The 14,049-nt window shown below is 34.7% G+C and overlaps 1 protein-coding gene across 4 annotated transcripts; it reads right to left on the reverse strand.

Annotated features, from left to right (window-relative positions):
- Positions 968-5,515, reverse strand: LOC109836739 (60S acidic ribosomal protein P2A-like). Of its 4 annotated transcripts, none has more exons than XM_020404727.1 (5): positions 5,410-5,515; positions 5,207-5,295; positions 1,718-1,867; positions 1,407-1,483; positions 968-1,272 (listed from the first exon to the last, which is right to left on the reverse strand). In XM_020404727.1, exons 2-5 carry the CDS (start codon positions 5,292-5,294, stop codon positions 1,246-1,248), a joined length of 342 nt encoding a protein of 113 aa, XP_020260316.1. In that variant the 5' UTR covers position 5,295; positions 5,410-5,515; the 3' UTR covers positions 968-1,245. The 4 variants fall into 4 exon arrangements, with proteins under 4 accessions (XP_020260316.1, XP_020260317.1, XP_020260318.1 ...); XM_020404728.1 differs by having other exon boundaries at positions 5,405-5,513; XM_020404729.1 differs by having other exon boundaries at positions 5,207-5,298; positions 5,405-5,508.

Consider the following 14,049-nt stretch of genomic DNA (forward strand, 5'->3'; position numbering starts at 1 on the left):
TTGCACATTTATAGGATTTTTGTGAAAGCGTAGATCGAGATTGTGTAGGATTACGGGGATTGAACGGATGAGATTGTTTCTCGTTTTTGCAGTTTTGAGTACGGAAGGAAAGTTTTATGGATTATAATTTGGAATTAAAATAGTATCGGAATATCTTATTAAGATAGGATTTCCTTGGTAGAAGGGCTGAAATATATTTTTTTTTCAAAAAACAAAAAATCTTAAGTAATGAAAAAAATAATCCTAATTATTTTCGAGTTTCATCAAGCTCCCTTAATCTTATAATATTTAGAGTTTCTCGTTTCATTTCCTTAAAAAAGGGAAAAAGAATAGGTGCTTAGAAGCCAATTGAAATGGTTTTCAATATTTATTGATAAATAAAAAAGCCAGTGCAAAAAAACTATTCTTTAGTTTGCTTGAAATCCTAAAAATAGAAAATCTGAGAGGGAAGAAAGAGAGTGTGAAAATATTAAGGTGACACAATAATTAAAAGGGTTGTGTTAAGTTTCTAACCATTTCCTCCTTTAAAAAAACTAGGATTTGGATTTTCTTAGAAATGGAGTGTTTTTTATTTTTGCACTTTATAGAAACCATTTTCTAAAACTCTATTTTCTTTCTGAAACAAACTACACAACAGGAATCCTATAAATCCTATAAACCACTAAAATGCATTCTAAGATGCATTTTTGCTTCATTTCTTGCTTTTCCATGCATTTTCCCCAACTTTTGGAACCCAACAAATCCTTATGTATAAACTATCAACCAAACGAGCCCTTAATATAAAGGGCTAACAGTGGGTTAAGATAGATAATGGGTTTGATCCCAAATAAACCTGGTTTACGTATAAGGGAAGGGAAAGGGATCGGTGAGTCATAATGCGAACTCCAAAAATTATGTTTGGTTAAAAAGCTGTGCATTTCAATTATATACCAAGAGTGCAGCAATATCTAGACGAAAGGACAGAAAATTAAAACAAGGGCGACAACCACTAGCGCCATCAACCAAAATACTCAGCAAAGTTAACAACTAGAATACAGAATTATGGTGCAAAGACAACACATGCTACAGCTTACTCATTACTAATTAATCCTCTAACACAAAACAGAAAATGACTAATTTATGGGGAGGAAAACAAAAAAGTTCCAGGCTGCAAACCCTAACAGGCCATTCAACATAAATAACTGTCTCATTCTCAACGGCTTCACCAAAAACACTACCACAAAGTGACAGCTCAACAAAGACCCCTCAGTCGAACAGGCTGAATCCCATATCCTGCGAATAAACAGAAAGGAAGAAAACAATCAGATAATGCAGAAATAAGTTAAGCAATAAAACAAGGTTGCGTTATCTATAATAATAATAAAATAATAATAATAATAATAATAATAATCAATATGAGAACTTACGTCGTCAGATTCTTCCTTCTCCTCAACTTTCTCTTCCTTCTTTGACTCAGCTGCAGCAGCTGGGGCAGCACCACCACCAGCAGCAGCAGAAACAGCAACAGCAGCACCACCGCCGGCTGGAACTGAGGCGAACTTCTCCCTCCCAGATGCAATGAGCTCGGTGATGTCCTTGCCTTTGACTTCACACAAGAGGAGTTCAATTCTTTCGTCCTCAGCTTCAGCTCCAACTATCAAACAGAAGCAAATGATCAATAATACTCAAAACTACAGATGTTCGATGGAGTATAGCCAGATTATTACTAACGTACCACCAGCAGGAGCGGAAACAGCAACAGCAGCACCACCGCCGGCTGGAACTGAGGCGAACTTCTCCCTCCCAGATGCAATGAGCTCGGTGATGTCCTTGCCTTTGACTTCACACAAGAGGAGTTCAATTCTTTCGTCCTCAGCTTCAGCTCCAACTATCAAACAGAAGCAAATGATCAATAATACTCAAAACTACAGATGTTCGATGGAGTATAGCCAGATTATTACTAACGTGTGGTTCAACAGCAAAATCGGCATCAAAAGATGTAGTTACAATGCTGTAAGCAAAAAATCAGCAGAAAAATCTGTAGTTGTAATGCTGTATTGCACAATTATCAGGAGTAGCTCTACCTATGGCAACTAGAAATGCAGATAATTGAAAATTTAGCAACCAAACGCTTGTTCATCATGAAAAATTGCTGAAGCAGCAAATAGACTAAACATATATTGCAGCTGCAATTACAGTAGTTAGACAGCATGCTGTTACAGTAGTTAGACAGCATGCAGTTAGAAAGGAAATGGTTGGCTTCAATTAAGTTCTTCGTAGATTGGAGCCATGAATAAACAGTGGGCATGCCCTCCAAAGCTCATGTTAAAGTGCTAGCTTAACCCGCTCCAACAATAGCCTCAGACCTAGGGGTGCATTCGGTCCGGATACGGCTCGGATATGATGCTTACCATATCCATATCCGCTTACCCATCTCGGATACGGATATACCTCGGTAAGAAAAACTTATAACCATATCCGCTAAAATCGGATACGGTTACGGATATACATGCGGATATATAAGCGGATATGCATGCGGATACAAAACAGATATGAGAAAACTAGATAGTATTGAGAAAAACATAGTTCATGTGATACAAAAAAGTTCGTTAATATGTCCATTATAACTAAATAGTTAAGATTAGTCATCTTGATCATCAAAATTAACCACAAATCCATAATCTAAGAATCGAAACTATCGTAAGAGTATGACTAATATGTATTCGGATATTTCGGATACGGATACAGATATTTCACTACAAAACCATATCCATAACCATATCCTATCGGTTATAGATTTGAGTAACCATATTCGTATCCTAACGGATACGGTTACGGATATTTCATCGGATACGGATACGGTTTAGCACCCCTACTCAGACCCAGACCTAGATGTAATGCTGTAGTTGTAATGCTGTATTGCACAATTATCAGGAGTAGCTCTACCTATGGCAACTAGAAATGCAGATAATTGAAAATTTAGCAACCGAACGCTTGTTCATCATGAAAAATTGCTGAAGCAGCAAATAGACTAAACATATATTGCAGCTGCAATTACAGTAGTTAGACAGCATGCTGTTACAGTAGTTAGACAGCATGCAGTTAGAAAGGAAATGGTTGGCTTCAATTAAGTTCTTCGTAGATTGGAGCCATGAATAAACAGTGGGCATGCCCTCCAAAGCTCATGTTAAAGTGCTAGCTTAACCCGCTCCAACAATAGCCTCAGACCCACACCTAGATGTTCACATCCTACTGTCTCCTTAGATTGAACAGTATAAAGTTTTAATATTAGATATCTTAACCTATAATTGTTGGATTGCCTTATTTAAAATTTTCCAGAAAATAGTTAAACACCTTTGCTAGTACATATTATCAAAATCTTTGATTTGACAGAAAGTCAAGTGGACTGAGGAACAAAAGAAGAAATTCTTTGTTAGAATGTTTTTGAAGAGGTTGGAGTGGAGGGAAGAGAGAAAATGAAAGTGAATAAAGTACAACCCTAAATTTTGGAGGGATACATGAGAGAATGAACAAGAAGGTCATGAACCCCACCCTCCACCCTCGTCCGTCCCACTCCCCCTCGTAACTAAAAAACAATAGCACTCTCCTCATCTCTTTCCTCCTCAACTCCCTACCAAATCAAACCTCAACATGTTCCCCGGTATGGGGTTTGAGGAGGGAAATAGTGGGTTTGAGGAGGGGAGGGAAAGAGTAATGTGAAATGACGCTACTCAGCTGATTTTTTTTTTCTTCTCAATATTTTTTACAGCTTATTAAAACCACCAATTCAGAAATCCAAAATCCAACATTTTTGGTAGGGTTTTGACATGACATTTCAAAGTGATATAGTGATATGGCACAATATTTACCTGCTCCCGAATCTGACAAAAAGAAACAAAGAATTCCAAAAAAATTCTTGGAGGGCAAACAATAACTATCTATTTACCTTAAAATAATAGTAATAGAGTGCACTCAGTTCAGTGGTTGTTTAGGTTCCTAGTGTAGCAATTTTGGGCTCTCATTATAGTGTTTGGACCCATTTGACTTGATTGTTTGGAATCTAAATAGGCTTTACTTTTCAATGTGCTAAATTCAATTTTCTACTAATTAGCCTTCTAATACAAGATTTACACGCAATTTATAAAAATTTTGAGGTTCAACGGCATCCCTACACATATAACAGCATCTGCCTTTGCATGACCCACTTTCTCTGAGGATTCTTTAGGAATGCTCAGGAAAAAAAGAAAAAAACAAGCCTAATGAAACAAACTTAATAATCAGGTACCTTACTTTCCAACCTTGTTACCTTACTACTATTTTTGTAAACAAACAAAACTTCTTATAATCTCTTTCCGAAACTAATCTTACATTCAGCTTTCCTTGCTAAACTAAACAAAAAATTAAAAACTTACTGTTGCAAATTCAACAGATCTCGTACATTGCCATCAATCCAAAAAACAAATCTTACAGAAACAAAACCATTACTATCTTTCTCTTCTAGTAACTCATAATGTTGTGCATGACTTTCTCCCCCATTTTCATCATGACCATCAACCAACATCCTAATGCAAGTTTGAACTGTCCAAACATGAACGTATTCTACATATAAATATTATAAGCTTCACACCTTCATCTTTAATCTACAAAATAGGTTCATTTCTTATTCACAAAATAGGGATGTTCAAACTGCACCTCCTCATTTACTCTCTAAAAGCATTCAAATGAACTACCTATTAGGTTCATTTCATATTTACAAAACAGGATGAAGGATTTCATGTCAAAATAAGATCTCTTTCATATTTGGATAGGTTAGAAAGTTTAACAGAACGCTCATAGCCCGTCCATTTGGCTCATAGCCCGTCCATTTTAAGGGAAAAAAGGATTAACGATGGTGGCGATGAATCTGTTTGCGGTCCTCCCCTTCTACATTTACTTTTAATCACAGCTTATAAAAGACAATATCTTTTAATTTTATTAATTTAAGAATTCAATAGGGCTCAGATAGATATTTCACAAGAAATTGCACAGGTATACAGCTCAATTTCATTTTGATATTGACCTTACAACAAGAACTCTACAAGCCCTAGCTGGAAAAGATCCCTTAACATAAACCAAAAATTTTCATTTCATTTCTTCCAACAATTAAAAAAGAAACCGTTTTTAACAGACATTTGCATGAAAAAACAAAAAAAATTAGGGAAAAAAAGAGGAACAACTGAAATCGAACCTGATCCCAAGATGCCCTTGATATCCTCAGCAGATGGGCTACTGTTTCCGCCCAAAACAGCGAGCAAATAAGCAGCGACAACCTTCATTCTGCTAAAAAAGCATCAATTATCAAAATTCAACCAACATGAAAAGGACGACGGGAGCTAATAAAAAAACAGAAAACGGTAATTAATGAAAGAAAATTTGGGGGAATTACTTTACTTGGGAGATGGAGATGAGCTGGGGAGAGCGGCGAACGGCTGATCTAGGGTTTATGAAATGGGTGAAAGAGCCTGAGCCTGAGAGAGCGAGTATTTATAGCAGAGCAACAGGGGTTGAGATTCGATCCGGACCGTTAGTTGGTGATCTAATGGTGAGTGTCCGTTTTTGTGTTGAAAGTGCAAAAAACCCTTCTCAACTTTGTGTTTCTCGCTAATGTCCAAAGATCGAACAAAGTGAAGGTAAGGGAAGGAGATGAACCTCGAATAGAACAATGAAAGAACAGAATTAGGTAGATAATAAAGTCGAAGAAACAAATATTGGGGAGTTTTGTAGGTTGAGTTGAAAGTTTTAAGGGTTATCCGAGACTCCTTGTATAGTTTTAGAGATTTCATACTCTTTTTAAAAATACGAGTATGATAAAAATTTATTATAGTCAATATTATTTTTAACTATTTTAATTATTTTATTTAAACTAATATAATGTAGGTGCTTTGCGTGTGGACATGTTGTTATATTTAATATTATATTATTTAATAAATTATATATAAACATTTTACAAAGTTATTTAATTACACTATAATTAAAAAAAATTAGGGAAAAATGTGTACAGGCCCCAAAAGCAGAAACTTCATGTAATGAGGCTCCTCGTAGTTTTCCTCATGTGAATCAGCCTCTTGATGTGTGACACTTTGTACTGCAACCCTTTTTATTAATTATTACATGTCAGCTAAGCTACAATCCCCAAATTATTCTTATTCTCTCTCCTCAATCCCTCAAACCCAGCACTCATATCCTCTCTCTCTCTCTCTCATCTCCTCTCTCTCTCTCCCTCTCTCTCTCCCTCTCTCTCTCTCTCTCTCTCTCTCTCTCTCTCTCTCCCTCTCTCTCTCTCTCTCCTCTCTCTAAAACTAAGAGCTTTCTCAAGCTCATCACCCTGGCCCTTGCCCTCCTCGCCGTTGCCGCCTCTGCTCAGGCCCCCAAGGCTCCCATCGAGTTCGTCGCCGTCTCCCCTCCCCTCCTCCACCCGTCCTCGTCGCTGTAGATCGCCGCCGCTCCCCCGCCGTAGATCGTCTCCGCAGAGCTTGAGGAAAACGTTCGAAAATCTCGGGCAATTGAAGACTGTTGAGGAGTGCAGGGAGATGATCCGAAGGTATGATGTTAATGGAGATGGTGTTTTATGCTTTGATGAATTTAAGAAGATGATGCTACGAGAGTAGGTTGGTTTTTGAGATTGATCTTTACAGTAAATGATGATGTTGTTGTGCCCCGTTGAGATTTGGACATTACTTTTTCTTTTTTTTTATTTGAGATGACTTTGATCAATTGAGGGTTCATGTTGACAATATATCTACGTTTTTAATTTCTCACATGACTGTGGATTTATCCTTATGAGCTTCTGTATTTGTAAATTGTGACTGATTCTGTTGTGAATGTTTTTTGAGTCACCAGGCCGAGACGCACAGAGCATTAATCCATTAGCTAGAAGAAGAAAAGAAAAAAAAAGAAAAAGACCAGCTACAAATAAATGAACGATTTAATTTTAAAAAATAGTCAAAAGTTATCCCCATTTTTCCACTTTCACGAGACATCCACGCCTTTTTGGAGGAAGAATGAACGATTTAATTTTAAAAAATAGTCAAAAGTTGTCCCTATTTTTCCACTTTCACGAGACATCCACGCCTTTTTAGAGGAAGCTGAATTTGCAATAAACCTAATGTGCGCAATCTTTTTGTATTTTAATTTCGAACAAATTTTTAAAATATACCACTTTTAAAACTTAATTAGCAAAATAGGCTGAAAAATATTTAATTACCAAAAATCGTTGTAAACTAGGACGGTAGTTATAAATCGTTGTTATAAATGAGGATACAGTCATGTTTTTATAAATCGTTGTTAATTATATTTGATAATAGTTATACAAATTGATATGTTATTTCTAGATGCTATCGTTGTAGTTCTAGTAGCCCTCGAGTTAGTTCTAACTGCTATAATTATTAATTCTGGCTACTAAGTTAGTTCTAACCGCTACTTGTTATTTTTGCTTCTACCTTAGTTCTAACTTCTATTACCCTAGTTCTAGCTTGTATACAGTCAGTTCTAGCCTACACATTGCTAGTTCTAAACCCAACCCGCATTTTTTACCTTCACACTTGTCAATTCATGCTTCTACGTTAGTTTTAGCTTCTATTACCCTAGTTCTAGCTTATATACAGCCAATTCTAGCCCACACCTTGCTAGTTCTAAACCCAACAAGGGTTTTTTACATGCACACTTGTTAATTCTTAGGGGTGAGCATGGTTCGGTTCCGGTCGGTTTTTACCAAAATTTGAACAACCGAACCGAACCATCTATAATTCAAAACCGAACCGAACCGTTGCAAATCGGTTCGGTGCAGTTCGGTTCTAACTTCATCAAGTATAACAATCAAAGGCACAAATATATAAGCATCATCTTATATTTGACAGAAACAACCTAGATCATTAGGTGTTTTTGTCTGAAGCTTTATGCTAATAAAAAATAAAACCCCCATGAGTTATCTTAGATTTGACCAGAAAAAAATACAAATACAAATGAATTAGAAATAAGAAATTAGAAAAATAAATATTTTTGGGATTTTCATGCTTGACCAGCATTCAGAAACTACAAGACCGAAGAATGACCTAATGAGGAATTCATTGCAAGATTTTTGTCCAGTGCGTTATAGACTCAAATGTACTTATTCGTCAAAAACTCATTTTTTAGCTAATTAAGCTGAATTCAAGAAGAAGATAAAGGATTTACCATGGAAAAATAAGCAACAACGATTCAGCCACCATTTTTCTGAGTGAAGATGAACTCAAGCACGAACCCAATCACCGACAGCTAAAGAAAAGCTATGGCGATCGAATAAGTCATCTCCCCTTTCAATTTTAGCTTCTCGAGAGAGAGTGAGAGAGGCGGACCGTGGCTGTCGGCTGAGGAGAGTGAGAGAGAGTGAGAGAGACGGACCGCAACTGTCGGCTGTCGTGGGTGGCCGCTGTCGGCTGAGGAGAGTGAGAGAGAGCGAGAGAGGGATTGAGGGAAATGGGAAATTGGGAATGAGTAGCGGCGGCTGGGACTGGAAGTCTGAGAGGAAATGAGGTTAGGGTTGAGGGTTTGGGACGGGTCGGGTAAACGAGTAGGGTATGAGGCTTTTGAGAATATATTCGGTAGGTTCGGGTCGGGTCGGTTTGAAAAGTTGTCAACCCGACCCGAACCGCCTTACTCATAAAACCGCTTTTTTCAGGTCGGTTCGGGTCGGTTCGGTCGGTTTTTTCGGTTTGAACCGAACCATGCTCAGCCCTATTAATTCTAGCTTCTAGCTTAGTTCTAGCTTCTATTACCCTAGTTCTAGCTTATATACAGCTAATTCTAGCTCATACCTTGCTAGTTCTAAACCCAGCCTTCGTATTTTACATTTACACTTGTTAATTCTTGCTTCTACGTTAGTTCTAACTTCTATTACCCTAGTTCTAGCTTATATACAGCCAGTTCTAGCCCACACCTTGCTAGTTCTAAACCCAGCCCGTGTTTTTTACATGCACACTTGTTAATTCTAGCTTCTATCTTAGTTCTAGCTTTTATTACGGTTCTAGCTTGTATACAGTCAGTTCTAGCACACACCTTGCTAGTTCTAAACCCAGCCCGCATTTTTTACATGCATACTTGTTAATTCTAGCTTCTACCTTAGTTCTAGCTTCTATTACCCTAGTTCTAGCTTGTATACGGCCAGTTCTAGCCCATATCTTGTTAGTTCTAAACCCAGCCTTCGTATTTTACCTTCACACTTGTTAATTTTTGCTTCTACGTTAGTTCTAGCTTCTATTACCCTAATTCTAGTTTGTATACAGTCAGTTCTAACCCACACATTGCTAGTTCTAAACCTAGCCTTCGTATTTTACCTTCACACTTGTTAATTCTTGCTTCTACGTTAGTTCTAGCTTCTATTACCCTAGTTCTAGTTTGTATATAGCCAGTTCTAGCCCACACCTTGCTAGTTCTAAACCCAACCCGTGTTTTTTACATGCACACTTGTTAATTCTAGCTTCTACCTTAGTTCTAGCTTCTATTACCCTACTTCTACCTTGTATACAGTCAGTTCTAGCCCACACATTGCTAGTTCTAAACCCAACCCGTGTTTTTTACATGCACACTTGTTAATTCTAGCTTCTACCTTAGTTCTAGCTTCTATTACCCTACTTCTACCTTGTATACAGCCAGTTCTAGCACACACCTTGCTAGTTCTAAACCCAACCTTTGTATTTTACCTTCACACTTGTTAATTTTTTCTTCTACGTTAGTTCTAGCTTCTATTATCCTAGTTCTAGCTTATATACAGCCAGTTCTAGCTCACACCTTACTAGTTCTAAATCCAGCCCGTATTTTTTACATGCACACTTGTTAATTCTAGCTTTTACATTAGTTCTAGCTTCTATTACCCTAGTTCTAACTTGTATACAGCCAGTTCTAGCCCACACCTTGCTAGTTCTAAACTCAGCCTGTATTTTTTACATGCACACTTGTTAATTCTTACTTCTACGTTAGTTCTAGTTTCTATTACCCTAGTTCTAGCTTGTATACAGCCAGTTCTAGCCCACACATTGCTAGTTTTAAACCCAACCTTCGTATTTTAATTACCTTCACACTTGTTAATTCTTGCTTCTACGTTAGTTCTAGCTTCTATTACCATAGTTCTAGCTTGTATACAGCCAGTTCTAGCCCACACCTTACTAGTTCTAGGGTAATACAAGGTAGAACTAGGGTAATAGAAGCTAGAACAAACGTAGAAGTAAGAATTAACAAGTGTGAAGATAAAATACGAAGGCTGTGTTTAGAACTAGCAATGTGTGGGCTAGAACTGGCTGTATACAAGCTAGAACTAGGGTAATAGAAGCTAGAACTAACGTAGAAGCAAGAATTAACAAGTGTGAAGGTAAAATAAGAAGTCTGGGTTTAGAACTAGAAAGGTGTGGGCTAGAACTGACTGTATACAAGCTAGAACTAGGGTAATAGAAGCTAGAACTAATGTAGAAGCAAGAATTAACAAGTGTGAAGGTAAAATACGAAGGCTGGGTATAGAACTAGTAAGGTGTGAGCTAGAACTGGCTGTATACAAGCTAGAACTAGGATAATAGAAGCTAGAACTAAGGTGAAAGCTAGAATTAACAAGTGTGCATGTAAAAAAACGTGGTCTAGGTTTAGAACTAGCAAGGTGTGGGCTAGAACTGGCTGTATACAAGCTAGAACTAAGGTAATAGAAGCTAGAACTAACGTAGAAGCATGAATTAACAAGTATGAAGGTAAAAAACGTGGGGTGGGTTTAGAACTAGCAAGGTGTGGGCTAGAACTGACTGTATACAAGCTAGAACTAGGATAATAAAAGCTAGAACTAAGGTAGAAGCAAAAATAACAAGTAGCGGTTAGAACTAACTTAGTAGCCAGAATTAACAATTGTAGCAGCTAGAACTAACTCGAGGGCTACTAGAACTACCACGATAGCATCTAGAAATAACATATCATTAGGTATAACTATTATCAAATATAATTAACAACGATTTATAAAAATATGACTGTATCCTCATTTATAACTATCGTCCCAGCTTACAACGATTTTTGGTAATTAAATATTTTTCAGCCTATTTTGCTAATTAAGTTTTAAAAGTGGTCTATTTTAAAAATTTGTTCGAAATTAAAATACAAAAAGATTGCGCACATTAGGTTTATTGCAAATTCAGCTTCCTCTAAAAAGGCGTGGATGTCTCGTGAAAGTGGAAAAATGGGGACAACTTTTGACTATTTTTTAAAATTAAATCGTTCATTTATTTGTAGCTGGTCAAACATTTTTTTTTCTTTTCTTCTTCTAGCTAATGGATTAATGCTCTGTGCGTCTCGGCCTGTTGACTAAAAAAACATCCATAACAGAATCGGTCACAATTTACAAATACAAAAGCTCATAAGGATAAATCCACTGTCATGTGAGAAATTAAAAATGTAGATATATTGTTAACATGAACCCTCAATTGATCAAAGTCATCTCAAAAAAAAAGTAATGTCCAAATCTCAACGGGGCACAACAAACTCATCATTTACGGTAAAGATCAATCTCAAAATCCAACCTACTCTCGTAGCATCATCTTTTTAAATTCATCAAAGCATAAAACACCATCTCCATTAACATCATACCTTCGGATCATCTCCCTACACTCCTCAACAGTCTTCAATTGCCCAAGCTTTTCGAGCATTTTCCTCAAGCTCTACGGCGGCAATCTACTGCTGGGGAGCGACGGCGATCTACGACAACGAGGACGGGTGGAGGAGGGAGGGGAGGCGGTGGCGAACTCGAGGGGAGCCTTGGGGGCCTGAGTGGAGGCGACAACGGCGAGGAGGGAGAGGGCCAGGGTGACGAGTTTGAGAAAGCTCTTAGTTTTAGAGAGAGGAGAGAGAGAGAGAGAGAGAGGATATGAGTGCTGAGTCTGAGGGATTGAGGAGAGAGGATAATAATAATTTGGGGATTTTAGCTTAGCTGGCATATAATAATTGATAAAAAAAGACTGCAGTACAAAGTGTCACACATCAAGGAGCTGATTCACATGGGGAAAACTATGAGGGGCATCGTCACATGAAGTTTATGCTTTTGGGGCCTGTACACATTTTCCCAAAAAATTAAGTTATACTATAATTAATACTTATACTATTATTAACATATATTTAAACATTATTTAAATTAGCTTATTATTATATTAATAAACAATTTATTTAGGAGTATAATTATTAAATAATAATGTAATCATTAGTTTAAATAACACTATTGATATAATTACACAATTTATATTATTAAATATTTATGTTATGGACATATTTTATTACAATATCTATTAAATAATGGCAGTAATTTTTAAATATTATATGACTTTATGTTGTAAAGAATATTACTTTGCTTGATAAGTAATATCATCTTAGTAAATAAAAAATTAGATGGTATAAATTAAAAACAATATTACTTAGGAAAAACACTTTATATAAAAATATTGGATCATTAAAATTTATGAGACATTTACTTTCCAACAAAAAGTGAATGACTCATAGATTTCAAAAATCCAATATTTTTATATAAGGCAACTTTTCTAAATAAATTATTTTTAATTCATAATGTTTAATTTTTATTGCTAAGATGATATTATAATATCAAAAAGGGTGATATTTCTTACAATATAAAGAATCAACCCCTATTTATACTATTATTCATAATTATAATTATGTACAATATTTTATTAAATAAATATTTCACTATTGCTGTATAGTTAATAATTCTTTTATAATGAATTATAATATATTTATTAACTTTATTATCATTATAAATTATTTATATATTCTAGAGAGTGACCAAATATTTTGGAAAAAATAAGAGAAAAGTATATGTCTCATAAATTTCATGGATCTAAATATTTTTATATGAATTAATTTTTCAAAATAGAAATATTTTTAATTTATAACATCCAAATTTTTTATTACTAAGATGATATTAATTATTGTACAAGGTAATATTCTTTACAACATAAAGAAGTAACCCCTATTTATACAATTATTAATAATTATAATTATGTGCACTAATTTATTAAATGAACGACTTTTACTATTTTATATGATTAATAATTATTTATAATAAATTATCATATATTTATGAATTTTATTATCATTATAAATTATTAATATATTCTAGTGAATGACCAAATAATTTGAGAAAATGAAGAGCTGCATAGTTAATGAGAGGTTATAGATCATTAGTTTGAGGATAAAAAATTGAGACGGTAAAAAGAAAAATCAAAAGTTTTGACATGGGTATTATCTTCTATAAATAGTATAGATAAATAAATAATTTCACTATTTCATTATAATTAATAATTCTTTTATAATGAATTACAATATATTTATTAACTTTATTATCATTATAAATTATTAATATATTCTAGAGAGTGACCAAATATTTTGGGAAAAAGAAAAGAAAAATATATGTCTCATAAATTTCATGGATCTAAATATTTTTATATAAATTAATTTTCCAAAATAGAAATATTTTTTATTATAAATTATTGATATATTCTAAATTTTTTATTACTAAGATGATATTAGTTATCGAAAAAGGTAATATTCTTTACAACATAAAGAAGTAACACATATTTATACTATTATTAATAATCATAATTATGTGCACTAATTTATTAAATGAATGACTTTTACTATTTTATATTTATATAATTAATAATTATTTATAATAAATTATTATATATTTATGAAATTATTATTATTATAAATTATTAATATATTCTAGTAAATGACCAAATAATTTAAGAAAATGAAGAGGTGCAAAGTTAATGAGAGGTTATGGATCATTAGTTTTATAAATAATGGTATAATTGTGAGGGATAAAAAATTTACAGTGGTAGCATATGAAGTATTACAAAATAACCCAAGAAGTTTTAAAATTTGCACAAGCTCAGAGACATAAGTGAGCAAAAATCATCAAAGTGGAACAAAAGAATAATTTTTAGGAAGGAAATAAACGAAAAATATTTGATCATGATATTTAATCACGTGCATTGCACATGTATAAAACCTATAAAA

This window comes from Asparagus officinalis, chromosome 4 (assembly GCF_001876935.1).
Source record: "Asparagus officinalis chromosome 4, Aspof.V1, whole genome shotgun sequence".
In the NCBI taxonomy this organism is placed as follows: Eukaryota; Viridiplantae; Streptophyta; class Magnoliopsida; order Asparagales; family Asparagaceae; genus Asparagus; species Asparagus officinalis.